Consider the following 15,379-nt stretch of genomic DNA (forward strand, 5'->3'; position numbering starts at 1 on the left):
GACAGGAAATGAGATTCAAACTGGCCAGACAGGAAAAGGAATTCAAATTCAAATTTTCCCGGGGCTTTTCCTGTGTGGCTGGTCAGAGCATCCGAGCTCGTACTGCTGTCCAGAGCGTCAACAGAGTGGTGCACTGTGGGATAGCTCCCGGAGCTATTAGCGTCGATTTCCATCCACACCTAGCCTAATTCGACATGGCCATGTCGAATTTAGCACTACTCCCCTCGTCGGGGAGGAGTACAGAAGTCGAATTAAAGAGACCTCTATGTCGAACTAAATAGCATCGCAGTGTGGACGGGTGCAGGGTTAATTCGATGTAATGGCGCTAACTTCGACATAAACGCCTAGTGTAGACCAGGCCTCAGTCAACCTAATATAATTGAAAAGTGCCACAAAAGCTAATCAATCCTCCAACCAGACTCCTACATTTCAGAGAGCTGACCAGCATAAAGGAATGTAACCTCCTTAAACAGGGAAAGTGACTATGTCTTAGCCAGTAAGAGGGCAACTTTCTCCATAACGTGACAGAAATCCAAAACCCTCAAAACTCAATCTCTCTGTTCATATGATTATGTAATAAAGATGAGCTCTGCTCTGCCTTTGAAATTCTGCAGTACAACTAAACAAAGAATTTCGTACAGCAGGTGGGTTGTTTTGTGTTTTTAAACCATTTAGTTTAAAAAAGGAAGATAATTCAGAAAAATCATACTAGCTTATATCTTTCATAGTAAAATACCTGGTCTGTGGTAGCCCAAAGCTAGTGCCAATGCCAACACGTGGTAGACAATTAACCACTTTTTTTACTGTTGCTGGGTCTGGGAAGTTGAACATGATAGCAACTGTGAACAAATAGAACAGTTAGAACATGACATTATTTCCTGTCATTTATAGTAGGCTTCCTACTTGAATTCAGGTGTATCAGATATAGCATTAAATATATTTTCCCAAAATATACTGTAAGTCAAATTTTTTATACATCATGAGTTATTTCTTTTTAAAACTGCATTTTTAAAGCAACTTCTAGTTGTAAACACTAGCAGAAGTTTCAGCAAATGTTGTCTTATTAGCATTAACACAGCATACATTACCTATAGCAATTTTTATTTGAATATAATAAAAATTAAAGTTATGTTTATTCATCTCTATTTCCAGATTCAGCTTGGCAAAAGAAAAAGCATACACAGTTTGTATAGTAAGTGCATCATATGCAACTGTGACTTCTGCTGGGAATTTTTATTTTTTTAAGCTATTTTTCACTTAAGTGGAATTAGCAGAGAAATATTTAAGATTTTCAACAGGCATTCATTCTTTTTTTTATGATTTTATGAAAATATGCTAATGAGTGTGAATATAATGCAACTGGAATATGCTTCATGCAAAAGATCTCTTGTAAGGTATCATTACAAAGCTTATAATCTACTGAGTGTGGTCACCCTGTCTGCCTGTCTGTCTCATTCTTGTATCTGAAACTAGAAATATGAAATTTAACTCTGCGGGCCTATTGTAATTATACAAAGTGTGCGCCATTAATGGTGGTTTGGAATCTTGGTGACTCCCATCAACCAGGACAATTGACTATGGATGGCTGTTTGCTTTCAGGGCTTCCTGTAAGTCAGGCTGGGAGGAATGAAGGCTTGGAGTCTTACATGACATGTGATCATGTCACCTAAATTGGAATCCATCTTTAACCTGGTGCTTTTCCATTTAGAAGGAGGGGTGGGAACCCAGAGAGGGACAAAGGACTCCCGGCTTTTGCAAAGCTAAATAAGGGGGTGGAACAGAACAAAGGGGGCTGCAATCATGAGAAATCCCCTAGCTACCACCTTAGTGCCCAGACTAGGAAGGCGTCCAGTCTGTGATAGCTTATTGAAACATCTGAGGGTGAGATTTTATCTGTAATCAGTTTTCTTACTGTATTAGGTTTAGACTTGTGTGTTTTATTTTATTTTGCTTGGTAATTCACTTTGTTCTGTCTATTATTACTTGGAACCACTTAAATACTACTTTTTATATTTAATAAAATCACTTTTTACTTATTAATTAACCCAGAGTATGTATTAATGGGGGGGGGCAAACAGCTGTGCATCTCTCTCTATCAGTGTTATAGAGGGCGAACAATTTATGAGTTTACTCTGTATAAAGGTTTATACAGGGTAAAACGGATTTATTTGGGGTTTGGACCCCACTGGGAACTGGGCATCTGGGTGTTGGAGAGAGGAACACTTCTTAAGCTGTTTTCAGTGAAGCCAGCAGCTTTTAGGGGATGTAGTTCGGACTTGGGTCTGGGTTTGGGTTTGTAGCAGGCAAGCGTGTCTGGTTCAAACCAGGCAGGGCACTGAAGTCCTAAGCTGGCAGGGAAAACAGACTCAGAGATAATCAAAGCATATCAGGTGGTAGTTCCCAAGTGGGTTTCTGTGATCCAACCCGTCACAACCTCCATATTTCATCAGGAAATTGAATTCTTCTATTCTGAGATATCGCATGGAAATAAAAATTAAAAACTATGTGATCTTGTAATGAGATCAGAAGAGGTGGACATTTATGCCCATGTGGAGTTCCATTTAAGGCCCCAATCCAGCAAAGCATTTTGAATATACTTAATTTAGATCCAAAGGGATTACTTGAGTGCTTAAAATTTAAGCATGAGCCTCAATGCTTTCTTGGATTTGGGTCTTAACCCACACAGATCCCATGGTAAGATTAAGGACAATTTTAAGCTATGATAAAAATTCTAACAACTGCTCTTCCACTTTTAAATAATATACAAATTTCAGAAGTCATTTCACCTACAAAAAGTTAACCAGCTTGAGAATATTTGACATGACCTTTTTATTCCATGATTTTTTTAAAAAAATCAGTTTTATTTAAGAAAATGTGTAACCCTTTAGATGTACTTTTTGATATCTCAGTATAAATTACAATATTCAATGCACCGTTTGCAAAAGACTGGCATAGATACAAAACCTCTAGAAAGTAAATATTTAGAACGCCTTCATTGCTCATCAAAAGACCTCACATACAGGTTGGTTTAAATTGAAATTTAGGAAGGGAAAATACCAGAACAAAGAACTTTCCTAAAGATATACAAGAGCAGTGTTCAACCACTGAGATTTTGAGTCCATTATGATCTACATGCATGCTCAAAAAAGGATTTGGAGGAAAAAAAGCAGCTCTGGCCCAAACCAACTACATGAACAAGGCAGCAATCCATACTAATGTATTATTGTATCTTAAGGTAGCACCAAGAAGCCAAGCGAAAGCAGGTTCCATTGTGTTAGGCACCTTTTACACACTGAATCAGACAGAGTCCCTGTTTCACAGAACTTAATCTAATCTTAATCTAAATAAACAAATCAGATAGAGGTTAGGGGGAAATGATATAGCATAGAAAAAGAGGCATGATTTGCAAACATCATGTTAGTGGCACGAATATTTTTTATTTAAATAATTTAGATGGGTTTCTGTTAGGATGGGACTAGTCAAACAGAAAGATAAAAGAAGGGAGGGAGGACATGAGGAGTAAGCAGATGGAAGGAGCTGGAGTAAACAGCCAAACAGCATAGGGGAGAGAATGTCTAGAGCAGGGGTCTGCAACCTTTCAGAAGTGGTGTGCCGAGTCTTCATTTATTCACTTTAATTTAAGGTTTCGCGTGCCAGTAATACATTTTAACGTTTTTTGAAGGTCTCTTTTTACAAGTCTATAATATATAACTAAACTATTGTTGTATGTAAAGTAAATAAGGTTTTCAAAATGTTTAAGAAGCTTCATTTAAAATTAAATTAAAATGCAGAGCCCTCCAGACTGGTGGCCAGGACCCAGGCAGTGTGAGTGCCACTGAAAATCAGCTCGTGTGCCGCCTTTGGCACATGTGTCATAGGTTGCCTACCCCAGTCCAAAGTGAAACCTACAAAAAGCAGTCGGTTGACATCATCAGTGTCCCATGGTCCCTGCTTAAAATGTTTCTGTAGTTGTTCTATCAATTTCAGTCTCTGGCTGACTCCTCCCTGCAGTTTCTTTCTAAGGCCACATGGCTAGGGGATAGGAAAGTGCCTCATAGGTCCTAGATCCTCATTATCTGACCTTAAGGAACTACACCTCTAGATGGCAGACAGTATAGATCAGTCTACATAATTTATTTCTTTGACTGTCTGCTTAGAATACCAAAAATGTTTCCACCTGTGAGATGGTGATTTTTGTGAGGCAAACGCAAGTTTGCTAGGAATTGGACAGACCAACTTATTTCACATAGATCAAAACGCCATCATATGGTGTGGCAACTGGATGGATTCATACTGCTCACTTTGAGATGTAAAGCTCCATATTCTAGTACTAAATCCTTGAACTATGCAGGACCCACAAAGTGTTAAGATTTCTGAAAGTCAGATGCATAATTTATAGCTGATACTACAGATACTGTAAAAATAATTGTGAAACAGCTTTAAGAAAGGGATTCTCAACCTGGAGGTTGTGACTCCTCATTAGGTGTTGGGGTTGTGACTGACTACCTATCTTACCCTTCCCATTTTGCTAAGCAGAATCAGGATCATGGCTGTGTGAATAATCAATTTTTTGGTTTGGTGGCCAAAATAAACAAACAAAAGTTTGGTGTGGGCTGACCCAAAATGGAAAAAAAACAAAAACACCCACCCTTTTCCCAGAAAAACGTAAAAGCTAAAAATAATTTTACTTTGGGGTAAACAAAACCTCTCATTTTACTAAATGTTTTCTTTTGTTTTTGAGGGTTTCTAAACTTTTTTTTACGTTTATGTAAAATACAAAATTAATCACAAACAAAAATAGGGCTTTCAAATAAAACAATGAAATACTAAAACAGAAAGGGTCAAACCATTTTCATGTCAGAAAGGCAAAATGAACCATTCTGACATTTCCAATTTCTTTTTTAAATTTGAGCTAAGCAATTCATTGAAATACATCAAAATTAGCAAATTGTTTTGGTTGAACTGAATCTGCATTTCCCCCCCGCCCCCAAAAGATAGATTTGCACAAAAAACTTCACCCAATTCTAGTAATGGCTAGATTGGTGGGGAGGAGCACAGATGAGTAAGAGGAAATGGAAAGGTGGAGTATTGGCATGGAAAAAGTTGAGTACTTCTGGTATAAGTCATCAGAAATGGCAGTATAAATGGCAGAAGTCTTGAGGAAATCTTACTTGTCTACTAAACTACTGTTTCCATGCACTTTACACAGGTAGGTATGACTATCCCTTTATAAGAGCAAAACCAGATTTGAAATCAGAATTCAAACGCAGCATATGAAAATCAAATGGGTCACCCATGTGACTAGGTTTGGTCACACACTAAGAGGTGATTTTTCTTTGGTTGAATATTGCTGAATTCAAAATTACTAAGGATAAAGATCTGGGTATCACTATGGACTATTCAGTGAAACCCTGTGCTCAATGCATAGTGACAGTTTCAAGAGAAAAAAATGTTAAGACATGAAGAATCAATTACATATTTCATCTGTATTCAGTTCTGTTCACCCAATCTCTAAAAAGGGAGCTGAAAATGGGGAGAGCGTGTCAGAGACTGGTGATGAAAATGATTAGAAGAATCAAGAGTTCTCTTTATGAAAAGAGGCTGAAAAGCTAGAACTATTGACTTCACAAAGGCGGATGAATTAAACAGACAAAAGAGGCATACTAAATAATGACTAGCTTAGAAAAATTCAATCAAGCACTCCTGTTTACCCTCCCTCATAATAGAAGAATAAGGAGACATTCAAAAAACAAATTTAAAACTGAAAAAGGATTTGGATTTTTACACAACAAATAATTAACCTGTGACTCTGATTGACACAACTGTCATTGAGGCCAGGAGCTTGATAGGATTTAGTCAAAGGATTAGATATTAGCTTTTTTATATACATGAAAAGAATATCCAGAGTTTCACTGAACATATTATTTGTTTTTCTTTAAGACATTTAAATCCTGTAGATTATTCCATAATTGTCTATTCTGGGATTTCTTTGAAAGCACCTGGAATTGGCCACTGACAAAGACAGGATGTCAGAATATATTGGCCACTGGTCTCATTTAGTACTGCAGCTCTTATGTTCCCTTGTCCTTAATACTGCATAACCAGCAACTGTTTTCCTACCACAGGAAAATAATACTCTGTATAAATACGACAGATGAGAACACAGACATGCTTTAAGCAAAGTAAGTGTACAGAAAGTGCCAACTCAGCATTTGGACTGTAAATAGAAGCAAAAAACTTAATTGAAAATAAAGTGAGTTATGATGTTTTACCCACAAGACTTCTCTCTGGAAAGCTTTATATAGGAAAAAGTTATCCTTGAAATCTGAAGTATTTTGTACATATAATTTCATTTTTTTAAATCAAAGACACAGCCTATATTCATTAAACAAAAACAGCAGTAAATTCTAGCCAACAAAAAGTGAAATAGCAAACCCATATTGTCAAACCAAAATTCTCAATCCCTTCATTCCAATCCCTCGCTACCTCTGTTTGCCATGAAGATCTCTAATGCTGTATTTTGCAGGAGATAGCGTCGGGAAAAAATTGACCGAATCTCTGCGAACAGCCATTTTCCATGGAGTCCCTCTGTATAAGCCAGAATCTAATAAAATAAAAAGGGCCAATAAGTATTCAGGAGCAGACAGGACATTACATTATAAACAAACTATCAGTGTAGGCACCATCACATTTTTTTTCCAAAAGTACTTTTGATCCAGGAAATGTGGAATAAAATAGTTAAATCTGCAACTCTAGTAATATTTAAAAGAAAACAAAAACAAAACCTTAATTCAATCACTACATCAATAATGCACTTTCAAATTTGGAAAATATGAGAACTATATTTATGCAACTGATTTAAAAGGCTACACAATCAGACTTTTCCTAGTAAGTATTTTAGAGGCCATCCTTTTAAAAGTGCTCAGCAACTAACAGCGCCCAATGAAAATCTGGCCACTTTATTTAGGGGCTTAAATGGGAGCCATGATCTTTGAAAAGTCTGGCATCAATTGTTGGTGCTGAGCACTTCTGAAAATCTGCCCTTATTGTTTTTCAGGATCAAATTTTTAGTGTGTTATTTCCTAGCCAAGCAATTGTTAGAAACTGCATGAAATATGTTACATTTCAGGATTAAATGACAAATATAGTAATTTTTATGGAGGGCATTCACTTTTGACATTGGATTGATCTACATTTTATTTTAGTGTTGTAACATATAAACAAGAAAAAATACCTTTTTTTTTTTAAATGACCTTAAAAATTGTTCCTTAAGTTTATCGTTAAGGCAATATTCATTCATTCTGGAAGTATAAAGGTTGACTGTATAAGAGGTTAAGTATCATTTTGTCAGCTAAGGTTAAACACAAACCTGCAAATGAACTCGGCATAATCTCTCTATGGAGTAAGCGGTTGTCAAAGTAACTTGTTACAATTCCTGTCATCCCAGCTGACAGACACAGATGCTTAGTCTGCCTTCACAATTCAAACTAATCCTATCTTTAGTCCTCAACCACTTTGTTTCTTTGCTGCACCAGTTTTGCCTTTTCATTTCAAAGCTTAATTATGAAGGTGTTAAGGGACAACAAGACTGGCACTTCTCTGCCCCAGTTTAACAAAGCATAAGCAACAAGAAAAACTGAACTTAGATTTGTCAACATAATTTCAATTAATACAATTATGTCTGACTTAAATCCAATAAAGCAAGGAAGGTAAATTTAAGGCTGCTAGTTGATGCCACCACAATTCTGCTTAAGCAATATAATACATTATGTTAAAAATCACTTCTTAAAATCCTCTGCAACTATTTAAAAGTGTTAAGCTAAATTCAATGCAAGAACATGAGCAAGACTTCTAATGAAATTAGCGGTCTTCAATGAGCATGTAAGGACAGATTTTGGCCACCTACCTGGATACATATGTATGTGTGCAAGTATTATTATATTCCAGCAGTGTTTAGAGGCCCCAACCATTGTATACATACATAGCATATAACACAATATCTGCCCTGAAGAGTTTACAACCTAACAAAATACAAGACAGGCAAACAAAAAAACAAACAAACAAACAAGCAACAGCTCAGAAGCACAGAACTTGCAAGGTACAATGTCTCCTCATGTTTCCTCTTCAACACCACCAGCCTCCCCTCAGCTCACAATGAAAAAATCCCCCCAAATTGCTATTTTTAAATCAAATTATTGAGAGGCACATGAAAGGTAACAGTGATCAGTAATGGTTCCAAACCATTTCTGAAATTGGAGATATAGTAGACTTGGGACCATGTTAACCCTTTTCTTCACCTCTCCCAACTAACTGACAATACTGTGTATCCAGGAAACACCATGTAAGGCTTGTTCTATTACATGTATAACAAGTACCAATGAGAAAGTATGACAAAAAAAAGTAGCATTGGTTGAGGAGACAAAGCAGTCAATCCTGAAAACCTTGTGAAGGCAAAGTTCTCATTTACTTTATTCAGATGAAACTTCCAATAATATTTTCAAATCGAGACCTATGTCTTCAGAGATCATATTTTGGAGGGGCCAATAGAGGTAGATAGATCAAAGTGTGCAATTCACAAAATCTCTTAAGCAAGCAAAGTAAAAATAATTATGACAAGCAGCATTGCTGTATGCACACACATTTTAGAGTCAAACATCAATTACTCAGATATGAGTTAAAACAGAAACCTAAACAATTCATTCACATGAAAAGGCTAAATACTCTTCTCTCCCCCAACTGGAGTCACTTATGACAATTTGTGTACAATTAAACCATCAAATGGGAAAATTTCCAATACACCTAATGATGAAAAACAAATGGATTTTTAAAACTAACTTAGAAGCCTCAGAGATACTTTATATTAATGTCTTTCACAATCATGACAAAGTTATTGAATCCTATGCCAGAAAGTTTATAATAAAAACTCAGACTCAACTACAGAAACATTACCAGGCACCTCTAGAACAATTCTTTATTCATTACAAATAGTTATCAGGAGTGAGAAGCAGCTGAGGCCTAGCTGAGCAAGACCTTCATTTCTTGTTGGAAAACTATCTGCCTGGTCTGTAGCTTCACTTCAAAGTCTCTGGAGTTCAATTAAAACTGGATTAGGTGGAAGCAGACCTTCTTTGGGACTTTCTGTTCTCTGAAACTCCACACATACTGACAGCACCCTAGACAAAGGTCTAGCCCTCCAATGAACCAGTTGCTATGGAAACTGCATCATTACCATTGCTCTGCAGTCATCATACCAACTATAGTAGTTTGAAAGATACAGAACACACACTCTTCTTTAATGATTTTTACTACATATTTCTTATAAAAACCTGGACCCTTCCTTTGTTCTATCATTTCCAGACTCAGAACATTTGATTTTACCGATAGCTCACATTTCAGAAATATGAAGTATTTTCAGAAATCATTAAAGCAAATATAAAAAAATAAAGTCAGAATTTGTATTCTATTAAAAAGGGAGCAAAAATGTTTCATCTGTTTTACTTTCTTTGAAATTTTTAATTTTATAATTACAACTTTTGAAAATTAAAGATAGTTTCCCTTAAAAAACCAACATATCTCTTTCATTCATATGCCAGATAATATAGGATTTTGTTAATATAAAGAAAGCTTCTTTATTGTTGCACAATAACCTAAGTTTAAAAGGTGACAATTATGGTTCTAAGGCTTTTTCCTTCATTGCCAATCGTTTTGGAGTAACACTTCTAAAACAAAGAGAGGCTAATGTGACTGCATATTCTAATTTAATCTTCACAAATGATATAACCTCCCATCTCAAGAAAAGAAATGGAGAACTATTTCTAGGATTTTACCATTTAATGGCTTTAACACAGAGTTTCAAGACTGAATAGGCAATAAAGATATTTTTATCAGACATTAAAGAAAGAGTACACAACTTAATAGAAGAGTTCAAAACGCTTATGCTAAACGACGGGTTACTCTAAAATTCCATGGTTACAAAAACATCCTGTGCAAGCTGATACATATATAGGCTTTAGGGATACAATGTAAACAAATAGCATGACAATGATAAACACCATCAGTTTATGTTCACCTCAGTACAATACCCTCCAGTCATCTCAAACAATATAGACTAAGGCCCGATCCTGCAATCATATCAATTTGGGTGAACCTTTGCACAGCCCTACTGAAGTCAATGATATTCCGCATGGGTGCAGGACACTACCGGAGAAACTGAAGACAGAAGAATGAGGGGCAATTAGCCCCTGACTTGAACTTACGTTTTAGGCCCTGATTTTGTAATTAGAGTTGCCTGGACAGTCAGAGTTGGCCTCCAGTTAAGACTATATATAGACAAACAGTTCACTTAATGATGCATGGTAACTATGAATCTATATGTGCTAGTTTCACAGCAGTAAAGTACCTGCCCTTACATTGTTCTGCCATCTTGCAACGTGAACAAAAAAAGCCCTAAAACTAACTTTTTTTCTTCTTCAAAAAATTGCTTGAAAGATTAAGAACATAAGAATGGCCATACTAGGTCAGACCAAAGGTCCATCTAGACCAGTCTTCTGTCTTCCAACAGTGGCTAATACCAGGTGCCCCAGAGGGAATGAACAGAACAGGTAATCATCAAGTGATCCATCCCCTGTTGCCCATTCCCACTTCTGGCAAACAGAGGCTAGGGACAGCATCCCTGCCCATCCTGATGAATAGCCATTGATGGACCTATCCTCCATGAATTTATCTAGGGTTTTAACCCTGTTATAGTCTTGGCCTTCACAACATCCTCTAGCAAGGAGTTCCACAGGTTGACTGTGCATTGTGTGAAGAAATACTTCCTTTTGATTGTTTTAAACCTGCTGCCTATTAATTTCATTTGGTGACCCTTAGTTCTTGTGTTATGAGAAGGAGTAAATAACACTTCCTTATTTACTTTCTCCACATCAATCATTATAGTATAGATTATCATCATCATAGCAGTCCAACAACAGTATCTCTCCATGTTGTATTAAAACATGGGGTCATATTAATTAAATTGTTAGTTTTAAAGATGTACTATTATACTCCATAATAAAAAAATCTTTTATTAAAGGTTAAAAGAACAACATTTTATTTTAAATTTTAAGCAAACCAATCAACTATCGTATACTCAGTTTTAGAATAAAGTATTATTGATCTTGAAAATGTGACTACTCTAGAGGTAATTAAGTCTGCAAATGGGTTATAGAACTGAACAGTAATTGAATAATTAGATCATTTTTGTGTGTCAGACAGCTTAAGTATCACAAGTAAAATAAAAACCAAATAACTGATTTCAATAGCTGCCTCATATTTTTATATTTTGTACTCCAAAATGAAATGTCTGTTTGAAACCCATTCCTAAAATACCCATATATTGTGTGCATTCAAAATAATAATACATTTGCATTTCTGTTTTTGTTTGTTTGTAATCAAAAGACAACCTATAGTAAATTATTGCTCTGACAAACCAAAGTATGATCGTTATAGTAACCTTAATCTTTTTATGTCAAGTTTGTATAGAGAGTCATGAGCTTGCAAGGAGCTAGATTTTTTTTTTACAGAAAGTGACATATGATCTTCTGTGTAACTGGCTCTCGATCACAGTATTTAAGCCATATAATTGTAGCTTATAATTATATAGGATTTGTTACTAAAACAAAGTCTTACTGTGCTTCTTACTTAATAAAGTCCAAACACAACTGACCTAGTACCAAAAAAATTATGTTAATGATAATTTAAGAATGCATAACTGCTCTTAAACATCACAGGGCTCATTGGCATCATTTTAGATTTTTCATTTAACACACTGCCAGAACAAAACAGAAAACAAATCATATGGGGGGGGGAGGGTAAGCAGTAAGAAAATGATTTTATTCAATTGTCAAATATTTACTCAAGCAGCTGCTGAATTCTGCATTCTAGCAGTCTCCCCTCCACCCCCACTACAGTCTGATATACCATTCTATTCCACATTTTCATGGGTGACAAATTCAATTAAACATATTCATTGCTTTAATGTTCCACTTGGCAGTTTTAGCCAGTATAAAGAATTAAAAATAAATAAATAAATGTTATGTGACCTTTGTATTGATCAGACTAAAATGGTTTAAGCCTGGTTGTGGGTGGTGGAGGGTGGGGGGGGGGAGAACTCTTATGTTTTCTCTTCCAATTACTGGAGGAGATGATAAAACCACAGCAAATGATGTATCAGCTCATTTTATCTTATCGCTTTGGGGCTAGGTGACAATGAAGTTCATATTTCACTGGTTCCCATTGAAGATTGTGAAAATTACTTGCCCTTATGACCTGAAATTTCACTGGAAGACAGAAATTTCTCTTCTGCAAAGTAATGCAATTTTTCAGATGTCAACCTTTAGCCCAGCTTTAAAAATTAATTTCATTTATATTAACCAATGATATTGATATTTTCACAGAACACTCTTTGATACATGAAGCACTGACTGGCAAATTGATGTTGTTTTAGACGTGTAAAACTATTGTAAGCTGCAGTTACAGATTTACAGCAAACTGAAATTCCTATATAATATACATTTGTTCTGGCCTGATGCACCTCAAAGCCCCTGGCCTGTAACTAATTCAGAGTCCTTAGTTAGGACTTTATTCCTAATCCTGCTCGTATTTAGAAGAATTTGCATAGTAAAGGATATACAAATAAAAAAAACCTTTCTTTAAAAATAAATAAGTCATATGTTGCCAGAGGCTGACATGTGCTTGATGAGGTGCAAAACACCTTTAAGCCTTTAAAAATGGTAGAGAAATACTCAGCTGTGTTTACTGAGATTGAATCCTACTCAAAAAGAAAAATTAATGCAGACCCAAGTGTCTAAAGAGGTTCATTCATTAAGAGCAGAAAGGAACCCAATGAACAGGACCTACCCATAGGTTTGCTTGTTTGTTTTTAAATTAGAATAGGAAAATTTTATTCATAACCTTTTCTTAAAGTCAGTGGGGTGCTCCTGGACTGACACACCTCACAATGGCTCCTCAATGGGCCTGCAAGTTTAGTACAGATGTCAGTATCCCATGTTCTATCTCCTCCTCTGCACCCAGTAGCTGGTGTAAAGAATCATTTCTTTGAGCTGAAGTGACCCATGCCCTAGCTGGTCTGTAGTGAGCAGGACCAGTGGGTAAAACTCCTTGCCATTGGTAGAAGAGGTTGATATGAAAAAAACAAAACAGGGATTGGCTGCTTCATGTGACTGATAATGGGGGACAGAGCCTTCAGTTACTACATCACCAGTTCAAACTTTTCTCAGCAGAGCACTGGCGGTTACCAAGACAAAGGATACAGACTGATAAATGAAGACTTTACTTTTCAGCTGGGACAAGAGAATGAAGAACGAGGTAATTATCTATGAGTGCCATGATCTCTTCATCTTAATCAAGATGGTGTACATCTTTTCGATATGGGGAGATAATATGCTCAACATATATATCTTAATATAGAATGAGGTCTGGTTGCTAGTGGTGTATAACAGTTAAGACAATTTGTCCTGGGAAAAACATGTTTGATTTCTCTCAGCAACGACATAATTAATCAAAGTTTTGGTTGGTTCTCCCAACTGCGCCAGGTCAGGATTTGGAGTAACACCTCTTTGTTGTAGATTAGACATCAGGCTCCTTCAAGAAGAAAGGGAGTTGGATTTTCAGGGAGCCCTAAATTTTTATAAGACCAGCCTGAGGCCTTGGTTTAGAAAGCCTAAGTGGATGTGCCTGAGTGGCACTTAGGCATTAGTAGGGTCTGCACATTGAAGGGTAGAGAAGGTCAATAACTACTTGGGATGGCTACAGCCTTCCACCTTTCACTGCTGCCAGACCAAGTTGCCTTTAGGAATTAACAGTACCAAATTTTAAATAAAAGGCTTAATACAGTTGCAGCTACTTAGCCAAAAGATACTAATTTCTGTCTCCATTTTCATTCACTTCCTGCCACTCAGTGTCTACATCACCAATTCAAAGACAGTCCAGATTGGTAGTGACCAAACTTGCTGTTATCCAACAGCTGTTCAGTGGCATACATTAAACAAATTGGTAGTCTCAATCTGCTTCCGGTGAATGTGTGTGAAAGTTACAACAACCACTTGGCTCAGACTCAGAGGTCAAAAACTTTGAAGCTACAAAGTACTAATTAACAATTACTACTACTGAGACAATTAAGTGCATCCCTTAAAAGGTGGTCTCTCTTCAACATCTGAGGTATATTAGTAGGAGGTGTGGAAAAACAGGTGCTGCTGCTGCTACCCACCCCCTGGATAGAAGCCTTCAGTCTCTAGAGCTGTCAATGCAGCATTTACCACAAGCACTAAATTCCCCCCCGCCCCCCTTTTTTTTTTATAAAATCAGAAATTCTTGCCTGCTCTCTAGGATGTTCTGTTGGACAAACAGTTCTCTAGGCAACCTCTGTCTTTGCCTCAGACACAATGATATTTGTCTTATCTACAACACATTTCTGTACGTAACCAGCAAAAAAATTGCAGCAATGCTTTTGGGTCATCAGAAAAAAAAAAAAAAAAAACACTACAACAACTATGATATTCCCAACTGAAACATCTGTCTGTCCACTCAGACTATATCTGCAGCCTACATACACAAGAAGAATGGTGATTATATGTAGCTTTGACAGAGTTTCCCTTCAGTACTTGTCACAGCATTCACAATATTAGTTACACCACTTTCACATATCCAATAAACTAAAAGGACTGCAAAAAGACTAAAACACATCTCTTAATGCACAAACAATAGTTAATGGGAATAAACTGCATTTAAATGAATGTATTGGGTGATCTCTGTTGAGACTTCCAGATTAAAATGTGAACCATTGTTTCTTTAGGGAAAAAACATGCTTAAAACCAAAGCTGAACAAATATATGATCATGTATGGATTCAGATATACAGAAAAACATTTGCTTGAATGATCAAGAGTAGTTTGTTTATAGATCTACATACACAGTAGCTGAAGGCCTATGCTGTTGCACCAGTGTAATTCATAAAATGTAAAAAAACTCAAAAATGGCTGAGAGCTTAAAAATCTGCCAGTAATAGACTGTAAATCCCAGTGATGACTGAACCTGGTGATATGCTGAAACAAGAGCTCTCAACCCTGCTTGTAGCTGTCTCCATGCTTCACACTGACTCAACAAATATTCTAGGCTTCCAAGTGAGGCATAGAGAGTGACAATCCTGTAATTTTATTGTATAGACATAAGAGAGGGGAAAGGGAAGACAGAAAGAGCATGCTCACGCAAACAAACAAACAAGATTATGTTAATGTAGGAGGAACATAGGAATTCCCTTATTGGCCCAGATCCAAAATACACCCAGACCAGTATCCTGTCTCCAACCGTGGCTAGTACCAGTT

The 15,379-nt window shown here is 36.5% G+C and overlaps 1 protein-coding gene across 1 annotated transcript in view; it reads right to left on the reverse strand.

Annotated features, from left to right (window-relative positions):
- The window catches only part of LRBA (LPS responsive beige-like anchor protein), a 567,906-nt gene that overhangs the window by 200,730 nt on the left and 351,797 nt on the right, over positions 1–15,379 (reverse strand). The window contains exons 41-42 of the mRNA XM_034771513.1: positions 6,487–6,604; positions 737–839 (exon numbers count right to left, since the gene is read on the reverse strand). Coding sequence (XP_034627404.1) covers positions 737–839; positions 6,487–6,604 — 221 coding nt within the window. The remainder of the gene's footprint in view (positions 1–736; positions 840–6,486; positions 6,605–15,379) is intronic.

This window comes from Trachemys scripta, chromosome 5 (genome assembly GCF_013100865.1).
Source record: "Trachemys scripta elegans isolate TJP31775 chromosome 5, CAS_Tse_1.0, whole genome shotgun sequence".
NCBI classification, from domain to species: domain Eukaryota; kingdom Metazoa; phylum Chordata; order Testudines; family Emydidae; genus Trachemys; species Trachemys scripta.